Source organism: Athalia rosae, chromosome 8 (assembly GCF_917208135.1).
Source record: "Athalia rosae chromosome 8, iyAthRosa1.1, whole genome shotgun sequence".
Taxonomy (NCBI): domain Eukaryota; kingdom Metazoa; phylum Arthropoda; class Insecta; order Hymenoptera; family Athaliidae; genus Athalia; species Athalia rosae.
Window position 1 is genome coordinate 7,239,231 of NC_064033.1, and position 22,234 is coordinate 7,261,464.

General features: G+C 41.2%; 1 protein-coding gene across 1 annotated transcript; it reads right to left on the reverse strand.

The window, feature by feature from the left end:
• Positions 1–5,054: 5,054 nt before the first annotated feature.
• LOC125502024 (dihydroorotate dehydrogenase (quinone), mitochondrial-like) lies at positions 5,055–10,439 on the reverse strand. Its single transcript, XM_048659504.1, has 2 exons — positions 8,478–10,439; positions 5,055–8,319 (listed from the first exon to the last, which is right to left on the reverse strand). Exon 2 carries the CDS (start codon positions 8,269–8,271, stop codon positions 7,090–7,092), a length of 1,182 nt encoding a protein of 393 aa, XP_048515461.1. The 5' UTR covers positions 8,272–8,319; positions 8,478–10,439; the 3' UTR covers positions 5,055–7,089.
• Between the last annotated feature and the right edge of the window lie 11,795 nt (positions 10,440–22,234).

The following is a 22,234-nucleotide window of genomic DNA, read 5'->3' on the forward strand; positions in this document are numbered from 1 at the left end:
ATCCATTCGCTAATACAGAGTGAGGATCGTAATTGATCAGATGCAGACCTTCTCCACTGACGAAAAGTCGTAAGATTTGGTTCGAACTCACCGCTTTGATAACCTGATCAAAAACTCTTTTCTGATCCATATTCAGCCTGCTTATCATTTCCAAAACGTCTACGGTTTCGACTTTTTCAGCTGCGTCTTTGAATTCCTTCATCGCACCTTCAGCCTCGATAGGTACGCAACCGAGTGGTACAGTATCGCTATTTCGTGAATTATCTTTGTCGTTTGCGTTATTTGCGATTTTTCTTTCAATCATTTCCTTAGCATATTTCATACCTTTTTGTATTTTGGTTATGCGTTCGTGATATTCCAATGCTTGTGCAAGTTCTGATTGCATTGATCAAAATGACTCAGCATAAGTATCGCACCCGTTGCGGAGTTCATCTACATCTCTCTATGATTGAAAGAGTAGCAGCAAGGCGTAGAAATAACGTTCGGGTTAAATATTCACGTTATTTTTGTAGTGATTTACTAGGCATGGACGCTTACGCTTCTTTAAGTACAGCGACTTGCCCATCGTATAATATTCTACATCTTGACCTGTGGGCTCTACCTTAGTTATGTCGTACCATTGTACGAAATCGTAGAGGTTGGTAGCTTCCAATTCCTTCGGTCGTGCGGGATAATGCGTATCGACTAACGAATCGCAAAATATTTCAGTGGAATCGGCCTCCAAGGCTTCGATTTCCTTGCGAGATTTTACTTTTCTATTTCTGAACATTTTCACGTCTACCCACCTGATGGCAGTTTCCGGATCTGTGCCCTACAATGGGATCCCCAATAGAGTATCGGCGGCTTCACGAGCTCCACATTCTCTATGATTCAACATGCGCGAGGCAAAATTCCATAAACGACTAAACCAACATTTCGTGGAATTTACGTCTGCGAAACTTGTGTCTGAGTTGCTTTTTTCGGGCTTAGCGACGTATTTAGTGACGAACCGATTCAGGAGTGTAGTTTTTTCTCCGATGAACTGAATGTCTATATTCCCTTTTCAGGCCGTAAGAATTGCCGGGTTGTAGTCGTTATTATTTCCTTCCTTTTTCTCAGCGGGGCAGGTCGTACAATCTGCTTTTTGACTTAAGCGTTCGCCTGCCAGCGATCGAAATGGCCACGTCTCGCATAACGAAATTATTCGTGATTGTTCGAGAAAACCCGAAACGACAGACTTTTCCAGATTTCCCATTTTTGTTCGCTTTACTTCGCAAACAATAGGAATTATGGGTATGCCGTTGATGCGTATTAACACGACGATAGAGGTTTGGTGAAACATCTTTAGATGGTATTCTGCAAGTCGCATATTTGAGAATAAAGTTTGCTATCTCTTGATTGGAAGATGTTCCAAGAATCGGAGCATCTTTGATTCAGATCATTAAATGAAAATGCTGCGTTCCTCTACCTTAGTATTCTCTCCTCCAAAAGAAATGCGTTACTTTCCTAATGGGATTATCTGGAGAACATATGAAATCGAGCACAGCCTTGAACTTATTGTCGATAAATCTGGATGCGGACACTGGATCAGAGGCCACCAACTGACTAGGTGACATATTTACGGCGGAGGGACCTCCGACTTCGCGTAGATATTTTGTCATATCCGACCACAACCATTCGCTTGGACTTGATGTAAGGAACCATGTTCGTATAAACAGCTATTGTTTTATTTGTTACTTTTGCGCCTTCGAGGGGGACTTCCTTACAGTCGCGCGGAAGCTTTCGGCACTGCACCCGTCGCATGCACACGATGTCATAGCTCTAATAAGGCGTTACCGATCGGTGTTCTCCGACAAACCTGGCTGCGTCTCTAACTCCGAACACGAAATAAAACGGGAAAAAGAAAGACCGTTCATTAGAAGATCGTACCCCCTCCCGCTATCGCTGCGAAGTTCGGTGCAAGGTGAAATAAATGAAATATTGGAGGCCGGGATAATTGAGCGTTCGCGGAGCCAATACTGCAATCCATTGCGCATCGTGCAAAAGAAGGACGGCCGCATACGGCTCTGTCTTGATGCACGACAGTTGAAGGACGCGGTCGAGGGCGATAATGAAACACCACCGCCGATAGACGAACTGATACATCGCGACTAGGGTGCCCGAATTTTTACGACCCTCGATCTGACGCACGGCTACTGGCAGATTCCTCTAGGTAAGGAGTCTCGTCCATTCACCGCTTTCCTGTATGGTTCTACATTGTACCAGTTCTGCCGCGTTCCATTTGGTCTGGAAACCGCCGGGAGTGGGTTTATTAGATCCCTGAATCTCGCTCTCGGTGGTGTGTTTGACCACTTTTTAACATATTACATCGATGACCTCCTCGTGTCTTCTAAAAACTTGAGTGATCATTTGCAGTATTTGGAATTGATATTTGAGAAATTAGCGAAATGCAACTTCACCTTGAGGTTATCCAAAGCTAAACTTGTCCAAGAATCTGTAATGTTTCTAGGATTCGTTCTTACTCCGGAGGGGGTACGACCGGATCCGCATAAATTGGACGTTATAAGGGATTTCGCTGAACCGGATAATAAGTTGCAATTACAACGATTCCTCGGTGTTTGCAAATATTACCGGCAGTTTGCGCTCCATCACGCCAAGTAGCTGGATCCGTTTTGGCCCCTCCTGAAAAGCAACACGGTCTGGCAGTGGACGGACGACCATTCTAAAGCATTCGCAGAGTTCAAAGAGAACTTTTTGAAAATCGTATTATTATATCACATTATACCGGGTCGGGATTTCTGTCTACAAACCGATGCGTCAGATCGAGCGATCTGCGGGGTACTGTATCAGACGGACGACGAGAATCGTCATAAGATAATCTCAATTGTCAGTAGATGCCTAAAACCCACGGAGTTGAATTACACCACAACTGAGAAAGAGCTTTTAGCTATAGTGTACGCGGTCCGGAAATTTCGTATTTACTTGTTGGGTGAACAATTTGAAATTATAACTGACCACCAGGGGCTCATCTTTCTGCGCCAAACACCATTTCAGACTGCCCGTTTAGCTCGGTGGAACCTACTCTTACAAGAATTTACGTTTAACATAAGACACTGTAGCGGCCGTGATAATTACGTTGCCGATTTTTTTAGCAGAAATCCAAATAAGAGTTTTTGTCACATCGATCCCGAGCGTCTGATCGTTTCTAAGTTGCTGTCATACAATTCGCCGATAGCTAAATCTTGCAACGTAAACATATTAGCTGTAATATGCCAACTCGAGATGGATCCAATTCTACGTGAAGACCTAAAGAAACTTCGAGAGCTATAGGGTCAAGATGAGATGTTAGCAAGCATAATAGGTCGCCGAGGTGAAGCAGGCTTTGCGAAGAAGTGGCAGGATCACGAGGGAGTTTGGTTCCATCGTGAGGTATCAGGCGAAAATTGGAGAGTTGTTATTCCAGCCAAACTGCAGAATCTAATCATCGAATCCGAACGCCACCGATTAGGACACCCGGGAACTTTCAAATTATTAACACACACGCGCAGAATTTACTATTGGCGCGGTATGGCGAGGGACGTCAAATCCTACACTCTATTATGCGATTTATGTCAACGTATTAAGTATTTAACATATAAAATGGACGGCGAATATGGGCACGTCCGCGCGGCAAAGCCATGCCAACTCGTAACAGTGGATTTCTATGGTCCACTGCCGAGATTGACCGGTGGGGTCCAATATATTTTTGTTCTCATTGACGCGTTTTCTAAGCTGATCGCTCTATACGCCATAAAAAGGTCCACGACGCAGGTTATTCTGAAGAAGATCTTTGACGATTTCATGGTGCGTTGCGGCAAACCAAAGCGGATCTTATCTGACAACGGTACACAATTCACCTCGAGTAGATGGAGGACCAGATTAGAACAAGAAGGAATCTCCGTCGCGTTCTCTTCGATTCGGCATCCCCAATCAAACCCGACGGAGAGGGTAATGCGCGAGCTCGGACGACTCTTCCGTGCGATTTGTGCTGAAAAGCACACTAAATAGGCTAAGTTTGTTCCTCAAATAAAGCGTTTAATAAATGTGACGACCCATCATAGCACGGGCTATGCTCAAGTGAAATTGCATTTGTCACGTCCGGAGAGTGATTCGATATAAGTAGTCAATAGGAGGGATCTGAAGGATGTATATTTATAGACGTTACAACTAAAATTGCGTTCGTTATCAATATTTCTACTATTACGATTCTAGGTACCAGTTATTGTTGCTCTGACGACGGAGTGGATAGGCGATTTAAGATAGTAGTATGTGTAAGTGGTTGGGTTTATATAAGTTTGTTTATGGGAGTTGAGAGCGGTCTTGAGGCGTAGCGGGTGTGAATGGTTAAAATGTGACTGAGCGGAGCAGAGTATATCGGGTATGGGTGATGGTTTGGATGGAGGTGATGTGAGGTACACCCGGTGAATAGGTGTCGGGTTTCGTAGTAAGGTCGATGACTTCAGGGGATGCAGGGGAGGTGAATGTACCCTGATGACTTGTGGGGTGATTGGTGAAATGCTGGTGTTTCGGAAACTGTGGTAGAAGTACCGGAGACAGGGTGTCGGTAGGTGAAGGACTGTCACCTGGGGAATGAGAACTTTGAGGTGATGGCGGCGAAAAGGGGCAGGTAGAGTCAATCTGGTTGTGTGATAAGGTTGTCGATTCGGAGAGATTGGCTGTTTTATATTCACAAAAGGATGCTTTTCCTCCTGGCACGCCACAAACTTGGGGTTCCTTTCCAATCCTACTCGGCTATAAAACCTGTAACAAAATCAGAGAGAGAAAAACTTTCTAAGATGGAGGTCTCCCGCTGATACTGTTCGTCATTACAAGTCGCAGGTGACAAAATCCAACCTACCTCTCCCAAAGTTGTATATAAGTCAATCATAACCAATGCCTCCTTAATGTACCTGCTGTGCCGTATCAACGCAATTAACACTTTCCTTTCCACCACAAGCATTTCAATACCGAAAGATGCGGCAGTATTTGTCCTAATACGACGAATCAATGGATCCTACTTCCACAGGTGAAATGAAGTCAACAAATTCTTTGGCTCTTTCCATGTGAAGTCACGAAAGAATTCGGTTTCTCTTCTGGGACTTCACAAACGAAAAGCTCCGCTCCAATCCTACCCGCCGACAAAAGTTCCAAATGACCGAAACGGTGGAAGACTTTTCAAAACAAAGAAGGTTTACGTCCAATGAGGTGCGTCGTCAGCTGCAGTTGAATCACTTACTGGCCACGCACCCGGCAGTTGTCGGTAAGCCAACTATGACGACGTTTGCCTGCCATTGGTACTTATCATATCGCTTCATCACAACCAACACATTCCTTTGTCCTAGGAGCATACTGATTTTGAAAGATTCATCAGCACTTGTTCTATTGCTACAGTCCAAGAGTTCCTTCCCAGAGACCATCTTCGAGCAAACTGACGATGAAAAATCCGGAGCTCCCTTCCACATCATCCGAAACCAACTAGTCTTTCTCCTGGCACAACACTCACGAAAAACCTTTCCAAAAGCGATCCCACTAGGGGAAGAGAGCTGTAGCGAATCGAAAGGTAAACAACTTTCCAAAACGTAGGTCTCTTTGACAAGAATCTTGCTTCAATAGCTAGATCGAGTTCTGGTCGCCGAATGTGACTCAAGTATGACGTTCATCACTCTCTCAACCCTTTGTACAGCAGTTGTTCATAAGTTAACTATTATCTTTCTTTTTATTTCATACCTACTGTACCGATTCATCATAACTAACACTCTTCGATCGATGTCAGAGTACTTTATTCTTCTTAGGTCTGTAGTCAATATACTTCAGTTTCAAATATCGGCCATTCCACCCGAACTGGGTCAGTCATCTCTCAAATATTTACTCAATTTGGCATATCGATTGTCCACGGTAAGTTAGGATTTCGTGCCGGAGGATTTTTGAATTAGTGTGAATTTCGATTCATTATTACCAATCGAAGAATTGAGCAGCTTTTACTTCAAAAAATCATAACTTTGTCGAAAATTACGTTAGATTCAAAATCAAGTTATATCTTTGGAATCAGCTGAGCTACAGTTTTCCTGGTGGAACAATAAGGGGTCAAGTTGTGCGACGTCGTCGAAATCATAGAGAATGCTTCGAATTTTACGTCGACCGGGGTGCTGCGGGACGATCGGCGGGGACCGTTTTTTACATCGTCCTCACGTGCGTGAGAATAGCATGCCTGGTACTCCTTCCGAAAACGAATGGAAAAGATGCATACTACCTATTTTCAGTGGGAATTATGGGAAATATGTAATGAATATAATATATACGCGAGTGGGTTATTTCACATGAATATGGATCGGGGGTTTCGGGACTAATCTGGCCCGAGCACGAGACCCTAGTGTATAAAGAGGATATTTCATATCGCATAAAAGATGTACCCATTAGTCATAATCATATATCGTATAATTATGTAAGAACTCCTCATTTTTTTTACAATACAATCATATTGCAATTCAATAAAGAAATAAATATATACAATGAAAAATATCTGCCGCTTGGTACACACGAGTGTCCACTATATCAAATTTGTTGGCGGTGTGTAGAAGCAAGGGAAAAACAAAATATACTTCTCCTATATAACATCATATAACTCGTCACTGTAGCAAGCAAGCTTTGCACAAATATTAAAGACCATTTGATTCTATTGCCTGATTCGAATTCTTTCAAACTCTCTGCAGACCATACATAGACATACATAGACGACTAATTGTAAATGCATCTGTAAATGCGTCTCTACAATATTTATAGTTCTCTTCGAACTCACGTCAATTTGACTCAAATCGTAAGATTTTATTCATCCCTGAAATTCTGTTTATGACGCTCGATGGCTTATGATCGACATATTTCATATTTTTTAATACACTTTCGTCAGAATGTGAGATGTACGTGAAGATATCATCGTGATTCGATTCCTGTATACACCATTCGAGGTCTGGGAGTTCTGTCAGTCGTACGGATGTTAGTAGCCGAGAATGAGTTGCAGGGTAAATCGTACATGGCTGTAGTTGAGATATGAGAATTAGAAATAAGACTTGATCACTAGGTTTTAGACTCAATGGAATCCTTGCCGATTGCATCAACCACAGAGGTGTACCCATCCTTTATTAAAAGTTCGTTCAATTCTTTTTTTATTCGTTTCACAATTGGAGGGCCGTGGTATATATATGATGTATAAATTTGGACTAACGATGCTCCAGCTTTGATTTTTTGATAAGCATCTTCACCAGTGAATATACCACCAACGCCTATAATCGGTACTTTCCCATTAGTCCTACGATACATGTCTCCAATCATTGCAGTCGAAAGGTGCGTCAGTGGGGCTCCGCTAAGACCGCCAGTTTCTTCTCTATGGAAACTCGTTAAATTTGACCGTTGGATGGTAGTATTAGATATCACTAGTCCGTCTATCTTGCATTTCGATGAATTGATAACATCGGCTATATCTTGCCGTTCTTGTTCACTCAAGTCAGGAGCTAGTTTAACTAGCAAAGGTGGCTTCCTAGCTAACCCTTCAAACGCCATGTTGATCTTAGATATCAATTCTTCCAGATGGCTTTTATCCTGTAAGGCACGCAGCCCGGGAGTATTGGGGCTAGATATGTTGATCACAAAGTAATCGGCTACCTCTGCAAATTTTTCGATGCCATCTATGTAATCTTGCACGTGGTCGGGAGTAGTTTTATTTTTGCCCAAGTTGACTCCAATAATTCCTGTGAAGTCTGTATGACTTTTGGTATTCTGTAAGCGATCAAAAACTGCTTGGTGACCATCGCTATTAAATCCATACCTATTAATAACAGCTTTATCTTCAGTCAGCCGGAAGACTCTGGGTTTTGTATTCCCCTCCTGTGGCACCGGCGTTACAGATCCAACTTCCACAAATCCAAATCCAATTTTATGCAGGCCATCAACTGCTTCTCCCTGTTTATCGAATCCAGCTGCTATTCCCAAGGGATTGCTGAAGTTTAATCCCCATACTGTAGACTTCAATCTCATGGGATCATCGTAAGCCCCATTGGAAATGAAGTCGAACTTAGCTGCCGCTATGGCGAGGTTGTGTGCCGTCTCTGGATCAATCAGGCGAACGAGTGGCATCACCACATTGTCATAGAACTTTTCATTTCCAGAATAGATGTTCGCACCGCTGAATATTACCAAGCCACCTCCCGCAACTCTTATGAATGCTGCGATTTTCTCTTTTGAAGTCAGCCGAAAAACCATTTTCCTGTTGTTTGGGACTGCAAATCGTGTTCAATATCCAATTCGAACCTGTTGAACGATAAACGACTTGATGATGATATGTCATAAGGTGAGGAATCGCTCTAACCTGAAGCTCGGTCGGTTTTCACATGATAAGTTGAGGACCTATTAACGAGCACGGTTACATCACTGTTTTATTCGCACTGGATATTCATCATTCTACTCACACGCTAAGGATTCTTGATTTGATCATTCATGCCCCGTATCTGTTTCGCTTACGAGTATAGTGATGTATCAAACGCTTGTAAATATCACACATTTGCGACACTGTTGCGACTCACCGCCAATTGTTACCATCTCCAGTGGTGTCGATCGAACTGATTGTCATCGACACTGGCTCTGAGCCTAAATATAGTAGGCGGTGGGCCTAATAGGCGGCTCTTGCAAAAGTGGAGAGCCAATCAGCACTTCACCGAATATTACGATCGGTGAGAGGTAAAAGTAGGAGGAGCGAGAGAAATACAAATAAGTAACTAGATGAAAACCATTCTCACCTGTCCGATGTGTCTGTTGTTAATTCCAATAATGGGAAATGAAAAACTTTACATTTTCGCGGTCGAAGATTTATCCGCAGGTACATATTTCCAACAAGGATACCTCTTTCTTAGAATCATCGAGAACACCTGCGACGCCTCGTAGGGACTTTCCATGAACGATCCTTCGGTGTACAGACAATAGAGGTCATAATAGAAGAATGGAGAAACGTGGTTATTTCGTGCGTTCAAGCGACGATACACGAATATATGTGTGAGAAATAAAATTAACATTCAAGCCAGGCGGAAAATACAACATCAGCGGGTTGCAAAAATCCATCAAAATTAGGCAACCGACCCCCCACATCAACAGCAAACCGAGGTTTCGTTAAGAACAACGGAACCCTCGGTAGCCAGTCAAAATCTTCAAGGGGGCAAGTGCACCATCGCGGCTACACACCGAGGAGGGAACGACGGCAGTGCGCCTTACTACCCAGGAAGAGATCCTACTGACGACGTCTGCACCGACACCCCAACGGGCTGGAGGAGGGGGAAAGGAACCACACCAGGAACAATCAACGGTTTAAACTGACCTCGCCTGGGTTTTTGTGGCACACTGGGCACCATCTCCCGAAACGGAACGGGGCAACGGCGGACTCTTCGCAGCTTGGCAACTCCTGGGGGTAGGCTCTTAAAGTCACGGTCCTTCTTCCTACGGTCATAGTCCCCTGGCTCATAATTAATTAGTTTTCTATTTTTCCTTCCATTCTTACCTTTTCCCCACGTTATTTTGTATTCCTGATAGTTAATCTCTCTCAATTATATCTGGTATCAGTCTTACGTATAAACATAGCAATTTTGTATAGAATTCGTGTAAATTATCTTAGTTTGGGGTTTTCCTCGTATTGATAAATAGTCATCCCTAATACACGGGTTCCTATCCACGGTTATAATCACTGGTATGCATTAGCATTTTATTCAAGCAACGAATCCCCGGGGCTGGTTTCCTCTTACCGCTCGGAGAGGCCCAGTAAAGAAGATAGTCCCGCAGACGTAGCTAGAGATCCACGTCTGCTCTTAACATACTCATAAAAATTGAAACTGATTATAAACAGTTTTCCCTCTTCGTTTTAGCTGTATTTAGTAGTTTTTTTTCATGTTATCACCCACATGGCCAGTTTTTGCATGTGACTATTGATTGCTGGAAATTAGATTGATCGTTAAGTGTAATATAAAATTGGTGTTTGTTAAACCAACAAACTAGTGATGCTTTGGTTTGAAATCTTTTTCCAGGTAATTTTATACGATTTGACACAACATCTATTCATTATTCATAGTTTGGTTTGGATATTGTCCTATTTCAAATTTGTGACCTATTTTACGTTTTCTGGATCTTTGTTTTTTTTTCACGTATTGAAGCAATAATAATTCTGGATTGATTTAATGTTACAACTATAATCCGAATCATGCGCTTTCACATTCGATTTACGAAGTATCTTTTTTCCACTATAAATTCTTCAGTACATACTTCGCTTGTGTTGCATTTTTTTGCTTCATATTCCATTGCTTTTTTCAAACATATTATTCATTATCGGTAATTCTATGACTAACCTTTTTGAACATCAATGAATCATTTTCTAGCTAACCACAACTGTGAAGAATGCCAATCAATTGTAAATATCATTCGATTTCAAACTTCATGTCTCTTGATATTGGTTGATCTCTATCTTCATAGTCTGTATTTCCAATGATATTGAAGAATAGGTTTTTTGTAAATTTTTCAATATAAATTGTGTTTTTTTTCTGTAAATATATTTTTTCATCACAATTTCATCTTGCTTGTATACATTTTTTTCATGTGTTAAATGATTTATCAAATCGTGATTGAATATTGAATTGTATATGTCGAAGTGTATTACATCTCTATGAATTGAAGGACGGAACGAGTCTTTCTTCGACGACTCGCTCGAGCAGAGTCGTGTGATTTGCAAATGATTCATCAGTTGTTTGAAGAATTATAACAGATCCGTGAAACTGTTAACGTCTCTCTTGATAATTTTGATCTAATTCGTATTTTAAAATGTTGTGCGAGTTATCCATTTTGCTCATTCATTCGGTCTCCAGCATATATATCAAGCTAACTTTGAATTCAATAATTACCTGTGAACCCTACACTCCCAACGACACAAGCAGCCGCAGATCAGCATCGAGCAATCACAGTACAGCATCAACCACCCGCAACCCAGCATCAAGGTAAGACACTATTTTTTTTAATATAAGGAATTCCAATCCCAAACCACATTCTATTAAACGCCTTTACCAAAACCCTACTATTCCGTGTTGAGCTGTGCCTTGTGCAGAATTATTGCTCCTTCCTAGAATCGATAGTCTTAATCGATTCGTACCCAGTGACAAGCGATGCCAAGTGCTGAAAGACGCTTTTCCTTATTTTCCCCATAGAATTAATAAGCAATAGTAATACCCGCCACGCCCTTCCGCACGAAATAAAACAAGTATATTTCATTAAATAATTATTATTCACTTATTTCATCATATGACTCAACATTTGCTTAGATCCCTGACATCCCCACACATAGTGTCTAGCGACTTCGTGTCCACTCAGGGATCAGAAACCCGTTACTTTTTGGGTAGTTATTAGCAAGAATCCCTTTTTGCAAAATATCAACCCGAGACGTAACAAATTTTTGGTGATAGCGGTGGGATGCGAAACGACAATTGTTAGGATCTTCCTGAATAAAAAAGAGATATTTCAAAAGTCATTCAATGGGTCCTCCAACAACACGCAGCGGTGCAGCGTTCACAGCTGAACAGTTGGAAGGACTGCAGGCACAAATTGTTCAAAGGGAAAAGGACTTAGAAACTAGGGAAACAGCGTTTCTCGAAGCGCAACAAAGAAACAGGGAGAAAGAAAAAAGATTAGAAGAAGTTCAGGACAAACAAACCGAATTAGCGCAGGAAAATGAAAGGCTTAGGGCAGAAATAGCTAGGAGAAAAGAATCAATGACGCGTACAACCACAGAACCCGCACAAACAGTCGGGGCACCATTACCACCTTCACCCATCCCCACTTATGAATCCACGGCGGATGTAACACCAGGGGATACTCCAAGGAGGGTAAACTCAACGGACAATACGATACTAGTAGAACAAGTATTAGCCCCACAATACCAATTTAACACTTTTCAAAATCGTACTCTTAACACCACCGACTCCTACATTTCAATTAGAGACGCTATTCAAACCATCCCCTCGTTCGACGGAGACGCGAACCGATTACCGACATATCTACAGGCATGTTGGAAAGCAAAGGAACTAATTTCGCCTGCAAACGAAAGAATCCTAGTAAGGACACTAGAACACAAGCTCACCGGAAGAGCCTATCAAATCATCGCACGAGATGATTTCGACACAGTATTAGAATTCGCCGATAGACTAACCTCATTATTCAGCTCATTAAAGACTACCAATCATTACCGAGGAGACTTAGCGAACATTTACAAAAAGCCGAACGAGCATATTATAGACTACGTTATACGGGTGAAGACACTAAAAGACGCGATCTTAGACAGTGAACGTAGAGCCGGGTACTTCACACGGGACCTGATATATAACACCGAGTACGAAGCCTCGGAGAGCCTTAAACGAGGATTACCAAGTATTTTCCGCCATTCTCTGATCCTCCTTTACCCAACTGATTTTGAATACACATGCGCAAAGGCTATAATGGTTGGAAAAACCATGGAGGAAGAAGCTGCACGTGACCGAGACCGACAGCGACCATCGCCTAGTTACGCACCGAGACCACCTACATGCCAAAGGTGCAACCGAATTGGTCATCTAGCAGGCGATTGCATGACGCGAATAGAGCGAACGGAGCGACCCACGAACTATAATAGAGGATCACCCCCGATAGGCAATAGGCAAAGCGACAGGCCGGGAGATAGGCGCGATAACAGGTTCCAACAGGCAGGACCAAGTAACAACAGGCTCCCTAACACATGCGCCTACTGCAAAAACATTGGTCACACTCTGGAAGAATGCCGAAAGAGGAAGTATAGCGAAGAACTCCGCAATAAGTATAGGTTGGGAAACGCCTCCGGTAGGCAGGCGGAACGACCAACCCCGGACAGGTCTACTGATCTAAGTAACCCATGTGGAGAAAAGCACGTCACCGGAACCCATCCCGTCGTGCTCTTACACAACATCGGAATAGGCGATGTTCCCACTATTAATATCACATCCCCTGACCTCGTGGAATCCGCAAACCTACTAGTGGACACGGGAGCAGAACCCAACATCATCAAACATAAGAATATCAAAAACCCCGCACAAATCAATAACAATGTCCGAATCTTTATCAAAGGAATAACTGATAACTTAGTACACACCTTAGGGCAAATCGTACTCAGCATCTCAGGAATCCAAGTAATATTCCATGTGGTAGGAGACACATTCAACATCACACAAGACGGCGTCTTAGGCCTTAGGCCTTAATCAGCCTTATTCACTAAAACAGGAGCGATAATTGATTATAAGGGAGGGAAGTTACAATTAGAAAATGACCACTTCTCCTTCTTAGGAAGGACGCACAAGGTCAAGGCGCGTTCAATACGGGTGTTAAAAGTAAAAATTACGAACCCAGAAAATTCAAAAGAAGCTTACATTCGAAAAATTAATCTGCCAAAAAGGCTCTATGTAGGACAAGCAGTTTGCAAAGTCGAAAAAGATCACGTCATTCTACCAATCATTAACACGTTAGAAACCGAGACAGAGGTGGAAATGCCAAACCTTAGGGCACAGTCATTTCAAACACCGCCAGTAACGAGACTAACGAAGATAAATGAAGTACGAGGCGGATCACCAGATATATTATCACTGCTCCGGTTAGAGCACCTAAATGGAGACGGAAGAAAATACGTAGAGGAGTTAGTTAATACAAACGCCGATCGATTTCAAATACCGGGTACACAGCTAGAAGCCACCACGGTTATTGAACACAAAATTGTAACAACAGACGACATGCCCGTATTCACTAAACAATATCGTTACCCCCCGGTCCACAAAGAGGAAATCACAAAACAGGTAAAAGAGTTGGAAACAGGAGGCATAATCATTCCTTCAGTTTCACCCTACAGCTCGCCTCTCTGGATCGTTCCTAAAAAAACCCGACTCACAGGGAAATATGAGATGGAGAATGGTCATAGATTACCGACAACTCAACGATAAAACTATAGGTGATGCCTATCCACTCCCTAACATAACGGACATACTAGACCAGTTAGGTAGCGCTAAGTACTTCTCCGTATTCGACTTAGCATCGGGCTTTCATCAAATAAAAATGGCAGCAGAAGACGCTGAAAAAACCGCGTTTTCTACGCCCTTCGGGCATTACCAGTTCCAAAGAATGCCATTCGGATTGAAAAATGCTCCGGCAACATTTCAACGACTAATGGACAGAGTCCTAACAGGACTACAGGGAACAGAAATGTTCGTCTATTCAGATGACATAGTTATTTATGCGAGTTCATTGCAGAAACATACTCGAAAATGTAATTTATTGCTTAGCAGACTTAGGTCGGCAAACCTCAAACTGCAACCCGACAAATGCGAGTTTTTGCGGAAAGAAGTAAACTATCTTGGGCATATTATATCCGAAGAAGGGCTAAAACCCGATCCAAAAAAACTAGACGCCGTGAAAAACTTCCCCGTTCCTAAAACACCAAAAAAAAATAATGATAGTTACAATCAAAACCGCCCCTATCAAAGGAATCCGAATGACAACCCCGAACAGTCGAGACAAAGAAATTCGGAATACAGTAGGAGTAGCGATAACCCCAATCAAAACCGCCCCTACCAGGGAAATTCGAATTATTATACAAACAGGGATAATTACCGCAATAATAGAAACCCGGATCGCGAAAATTACCGTAGAACGAAAAATCAGGGCAATTTTTACCGAAACCAGGAAAACGGGCCACGTTTTAAATTCGAAAGACCCCAGTACGATCGCGACGACACGAGAAACCGCGCCGGAACCTCTCGGAATGGCGCCCAGGAGGTCCACGATAAGGGCATCTTCGGACGATTTAAGGACCGATATAAACATCCTTATTGATACCGGTGCAGAACCAAATTTGCTAAAGATCGGAGCGCTAGCAACCTCGACGAATATCAATCCGAACGAAATATTAAATCTGTCAGGAATAACCGACGGTTACGTAGAAACTTTAGGTGCAGTCGAAATAAATATCCGCGATATAATAGTTGAATTCCACTTAGTCACCAACGACTTTCCGATCCAAAAGGACGCGCTATTTGGAACAGATTTTTTCGACACGCACGGAGCGACCATAAATTATAAAAACGAGTGGGTCGAAGTAAATGACGAATTTTTCCATTTCATTAATCGAGAGACGGTACTCTTACCCGGGAGAACAAACATAGGATTTTATATCAAGATAAGAAACCAGGAGATGGAAGAAGGTCATTTACCAAAACTAAACACGATAGAAGGATTGTATTTAGGAGGAGCAATAGTAAAAATCGTAAACGGGCGAGCATATGTTAGAGCAATAAACGCGAGGGAAGACGATTCAGAATTGGGAATACCGACCGTAACTTTACTACTGTAGGCACCTGTCATGCTAGGGCGGGGATAAGGCATGAAGAATCGACAATTGTCGGGTAATGCCGATAATTGTCGACTCGACGTATCCTCAAAAATTAGGCCTCTTCTCCCTGGGCCGTCGTGACGAGTAGACGTGAGCGATGATAAGATAAGTTCATAGAGATACGTACGTATATATACACTAAGCACAACAATTAGCGGGCCACCCTGTTTTTGCTCCGAAAAACGTCCGACTTCGGAAACTCATAACCGCTCGAAAAATTGAGGTAGAGAGTTGTAAAAAATAGTATTTTGAAGCGTGAAGCTTCACCTTTCAGATGCTACAAGTCGATTTGAATTGCGTTTTTGCGTTCACTAGTTGTACTCTCCTGATTCAATTCATGTCGAAAACGTCAAGTGAACTTTTGACTTTGAGAAGGTGCACCGAGTGTCTCAGTCGGTAGATTTCAATTTTTTTGATGTCATTTCGAAGGTTGAAGTGTTCCCTTGAAAACACGTCCCTTAAATTTTTCGTACGATTTTTTTTGCATGAGTTATGCGACTCTGAAGCAGTTATTGTCCATAAATCTTTGATCGAATACCCTGACCGACCCAGTTATCGTATCGAAGTTTTTCAAGAACGAATTTGCAGCTCAAAACTTTGACTTTACGAAACTCTATCGCAGTATTTCCTTATCTGAATTTTCGAAGCTCTGTCACCTTCCGTATGCACCCCTGCGCATCTCCGTGTGAAAGCTTGAAGTTTGACCCCTTGTAGGTCGCGTAAAAATAGCGGGATGGGTGGCCCGTGATACCAAGTTCAAGCTTGAACTGTCCCCTATAAAATGCGCACTTTCGTTTTTTTTTATCTTTTTTTTCCATCGCGTTATTCAACTCAGAACGCAAACAGAAGATTTAATCATTACCTCCGGCATCAGCATTACCCAAGGTGTACCGTGTAGAGGTTGCTCGGTAGGATTTACACCTCGTACCTTACCTCGTGTGTGAGTATGCATGCATTTTGTGCGTACCAGAGATCAGGACCCCATAGTTCGTCAATTCTACGGTATTTTTTGGCTCCAAACCTTCTCTGGTACGTGTAAGTGCGATTTGCTCGTGGTTGTGTCTGTGTTTGTTTTTGTGTGTGTTTATGTCAGTGTATGACTAAAATCGCGTGTTACCGCCTCAGAGCAGAATTTTTCGTGAATTATTCTTCTCGTAACCTGGCCACCAGTCTCTTCTACTCAGATTACTATTTTATTCCCACGCAAAACTGTATCGTCAGATGTAGTTTCCCTCCCTTCTGGACAATCATTCTTCCCAGAGCCTTACCCTCTGACTTCACTTCTAACTCCTCTCGCCGAACGACGAGATCGAAGGACAATTCAATCACCTTTCCAAAAAGCACACCATCAACGGTTTCGAAATAATTCTCAACACCTCGGCTGTTCATCTAATAAAGTAATGTAGTTTGGCAATACTTATCCATTTCATTTCTCACAACCTTCTCTGCATTTTCATTGGTACCCCGATACCGCAAACGGGAGTACGCATTCGACGTCTCTCCAGCGGGACGTCGCATTTGATGGCAGCGGTGAGATTCGACCTACGCCTCCGAAGAGACTGGTGGTAGATTTGGTGATTGAAATCTTGCGGTACAGAGTTCTTTGTAACGATAAGAACTGGTAAGTGCTTCCAACTGAATAAGGAAGGCATGGATAGTTCTTGAAAGCTCTACCATTATATCACAAGGCAATGTTCGATGACATTGCTGTTGATATTTCCGTCTCTCAGAGAGTCCATCTCTGAATGCTCGTCGCAACCCATCAAAACCATTGTTATAGTCTGTATCTAGATCATCATAATTGAATCCACCAGCGACACCTTGCGCGTATCAAATCGCCCTAACCCCCAAACTAACATTCATCAACTACTGTCGATCAAGCGCCCATACAGCACCGACTCCTCAGGAAACACAAGACCACGTAAGAAGCCAGAGCTACCACCGTACTACGATACGGACACAACATACACGTCGGAGCACGAGATGGAAGAAATCAGGGTACACACAAAACGACCTAGACCGTCAACATCGTCATCCGATGCAGTACCCGGTAAAAGATATAGAGTGTTAAAACCCGAACTGGATGCCACGTCAAGAGCTAACCAACCCGGAAGCTCTTCCGGCACACACCCCTGTACGAAGAATTCCTCGCAAATCTCGACTTTCTACCATTGACTCACAGCAAGTTCATCAAGGAGATACCGGCTAATCTAATCGACAGACCAGATCATATAGCTTATTGCATCTCAGCAGATTGCAAAACGTCGCGTGGCATAGCACTACACTAGCAGATCGGAAAATGATTGACAGGTCAGAATTAAAAAGCCACAGACCAGAGATCACAGACGTCATCGTAACGAATGACAGTCAGACGAGTAATATTTCATTCCAGCGCAAAACTGTATCGTCAGATGTAGTTCCCCTCCCTTCTGGACAGTCCTTCTTCCCAGAGCCTTACCCTCTGACTTCACTTCTAACTCCTCTCGCCGAACGACGAGATCGAAGGACAATCCAATCACCTTTCTAAAAATCACTCTCGACAATCACAAACAACCATCAACGGTTTCGAAACAATTCTCAACACCTCGGCTATTCATCTAATAAAGTAATGTAGTTTGGCAATACTCATCCATTCCATTTCTCACAACCCTCTCTGCATTTTCATTGGTACCTCAATACCGTAAACGGGAGTACGCATTCGACGTCTCTCCAGCGGGACGTAACACTAACATGGTAAACATTTTTATTTTTTTCCTCCTCAAACTTCGATCATCATGTTATGTCGTTGGATCAATAAAAGACGCTACTCATTTCCGAAAATGAATTCATTTAGCTCTTATGATTGTGTATTTTTATTCTTCGAATTAGTTACTAAATTGCTTTGAAGAAATCAACACCTACCTATAACATTAATTACATAATGATCATGGAATCATGAAAATAATAATTATAAACGTGATATACTTTGTAATAATTCTAAGATATTATTGTTGATTAGTTCAAGTTAATCAAGAAAGAGGGTGAATTTTTTGAATCTTAACGTGGCTCTGCTAAAGTTCTTCTCGAAAACGAACAGTCTTATAGCGAGTCAGTACATTTCACGTCACTTGCAACTAATGGTATTTACATTTTTTTTTCAATTTACTGATGTAAGCTTTTTCTTACAAGTATTTTGGAACAATTACTCTTCACCAAATCGTTGAATTTTCCCGGAACTGAAGCCGTTACTCCTAATAAACCCGAATACACTGCCGAAATTCAGGCAGGGGATAATACCTTGTGAGTTCAACATGATTATCATTATTATGATTTCTTTCTTCTGAGTTCCATATTTACTTTATTGCGTGCAATTTTGATCCAAAACACATTTTGTGTCAAGTATGATTGAATAACATGATTCGAGTAATTTCACTATAGGCGCATAGTAGAATATGTCGCTTCTATTATTGGCACTAAAATAGTGGGTCGCAAGAGAAGCATGAATATGTTTAAATTTGCTATTAATAATGAGGTAAAATCGAGAATGTCCGTTTCAATTCGAAAAAAACAGATACCCAAATATGAGGCTGTAACAGGAAACTGAAGACTGAGTTCGCCGTCAATATCAAGTGCGAAAATTAAAGATCTGAGGCAATAATCCCATCATTCAGTTTGAATAACCCCGCTTTCGACATCCTTGTTAAGTCAAGTCGGGTAATCCGTAAGTGTTCAACGTGAGACACTTTTGTTTCGTCTGTTGTACAGACGATTTGTACTTTGTCTCATATGTAATATTCGATTCTCACGTTGCTTTAGACCATTTATTTCGTATCGTATACACGTCGCTTGACCAACTTTGTAGCAAACTGTTACTCTCAAATGTATGTTGAAATCGTAAACAATTATAATTGTGAATCTTCTGGGGACCTACTACGATAATTTGTGAGTAATAAATTGATATTTCGCTCAATAATATACTTACTCTTGGAAGTTAAACTCTCCCTTCCTACGGGTCATCCGAATGAGCCCCCCCTGGGCTTGTCTCAACCTTTATACGTCAAACAGCGAGCCGATAAGTTGTTTCGTTAATTTTAATATTTAACTGGCGCCCGATTGTGAATTTTCACATGGGCCTCGACAGCATCCGACCCATGCCGCGTCGAGTGAAAGGGATAGATAATATTGTGCTTTAGATATTATAAATAAAATACAAGGCACAAAATCTCTTCCGTATCAATGCTAGCATAAACTTTTGTGAAGTAATTCTTATATTCCAATGTTCGTTCCATATTTTTCAACTTCAGTTAACCAATTATTCAGAAATTATTGCCAGATTATTGAAATGATTAATGTGAAATGCTTACCAATCGATCCAATGTACAATAAACGAGAGGAAGGATTCGTTTTTTTTGAATTGTCAATTCAAAGGAACACGGTGCTCAATTTCTTTGGTCCCGAGAGTACCCATACGTCATTGAAAATATCAATCTCGAATATGCTAAGGCATACTCTGCTCTAAAATCTACGGAACACGTGAAAATGTATACATAGTGAATTTAATACCAAGCTATTGATTTATTCGATTGATTTCCTGGCAATTCAAGGTTATCTCTCTGTCAATTTTTCGAGAGTTACAACTGTCAGCGGAAGTTGTAGCTTTGCGAGTGTTGCTATAACTGACGGCAGCTACAAGCTACGGCTGCAAGTCGCGGATCCTAATCGATTCTTAGAATGTAAAATACAGATCGTTGGGCCACCTTAAAAAAGACGAATGCATGCATAATGAATTACTTATATGAATTATTCATGACAATACATCATTTTCACTAGACTATATATATCTCTGATCATAGATGATTCTACTTACCGACAAGTAGAGAATATATGTGACATTGCGTTGATTTTATCTGAAAAACCCTTCGGAAAAATGGAGTTTCGCAAAGGCTTTAGAGTTTTGTTAGTTGTTTTGCATGAAACATGCGACGTGCTAGTATCATCTTCCCTATCATAGAAAATTCCTTGTAGCATTAATCCAAATTTTGTGTACAATTCTTTAGATAATTAATTCTCTAATTTATCAAAGATCAATTTTTTCACGTTATTGCCATCCATACATATCTAATATTAATATTCCGTGTGTCAGCTCATTGTGTCAATAAAAACCTGAAACTTCTTGGAAGATACCTTTCTGTTTATATCGAATAATAACATTCAATTATGTTTCATTTCGAAATAACATGATGAAAATTAACAAATCATTCTGATAATCTCTTGTAAAGAGATCAGAAAAATGCTTACAATTTTAACTAGATTTTATTTTTCATTTCAAGTCGTGACTAGTTTTTGGCTCTTTGATACCACGGTCTCACACTAAAGGGTGTATATTATAATTGCCAATCTCTTGTTGATCTTTTGGACACAAACATTTCTTCGTGTTATTACACGCACTTTTATAGCACTTCGCTCTTGCAGATTTGGTATGATCGACCCCACCTTCATAAAAGAAAATTTCAACTCAACCAATAATTCTTTAACTAACAGATATTCTACAAAGCCAGTCATAATATTATGAATCAAAATTCGAAATATATTATGCCATGGATATAATCTGCATTTTTTTTCCATGATATTTTCAATTGATATCTGAAATATTACTGTCTTACTAACCTTGAACAGTCGCGTTTCCAGTAACCAGTAGCATATCATGTGAATAACTGGGCATGATTTTAGGTTCTTCCGAGCACTTCCATAATTTAAAATCAGAAGTTATCCGACAATTATGGCATTTTGTGACGAAATCTTATAGGCAGAACCAATCACTGCTATGTGTGTAGACTCGCACCGATTTAAACGGTTAATTCGTGGGTCGACGTCGTCAGTAAAAAAATCCTGTAATTCTAAAAATTTGTAGATTCAACTTACAATTAGTAGAGCTTACCGCATCACCCCGAACAGTTTTTTAATCGACTGGATGAATTCAAAATAAAAAAAAAGCATATTAGACTAAACAATCCCGTTACAAAGAACTGTTTCCGAATCATTCGTCAACATCGTATAGTACTTCAGACAAATAAATTTAAAAAATGTAATAACCAAAACGGACATTTCACAACTGAAACTTATTAATTGCATACCCGTGTACATATCGTTTTGCTTTGCTTCCGTAGTATAAGTAAAAGTATATTTATATATTCTTGGAGCAGTGATTACTCCTATTTGGATCTCAGTTATCTCTTCAGTTGAAACGTATTATCTAGATATATTATAGTTATAAAAAGTTGATACATCTTTTTATTTCAAATCGTATGTATGTAAGCTTGGCGTGATCATAACTAAAGTCGTTAGACACTACACAATATGATTGAGTTTGGCATGGAATATCCCTAGTGGAATTTACGTACGATGGATGTGGGTCGAGCGGCAATAGATCCCCACCTCTGCCGTTGCACTGCTGTCAATTCCCCTTGAAATATTTTGCGCAAACTTCAACCATATCGCGCAGTGTCTAACCATTTCAGTTATAACTAAGGTCTGTGCATAAAATATAGCATATGGAACGGGAGAGCGACGGTAGCAATAACAATTTTAATAATAATGATTTGGACAATCTACAAAAAATAAGTTCCGAAACCAATGAGCAGATTTTGGCTGATGGAGAGGTGTATTTCAGGGACACTTTCGAGGTTGTTTATGGCTTGCACATGGGTTAACGAGCGATTATGGGAATATCGTGATGTTGGAACCGAGATAGTATAGATATGGCACTTGGGAAAAACTAGA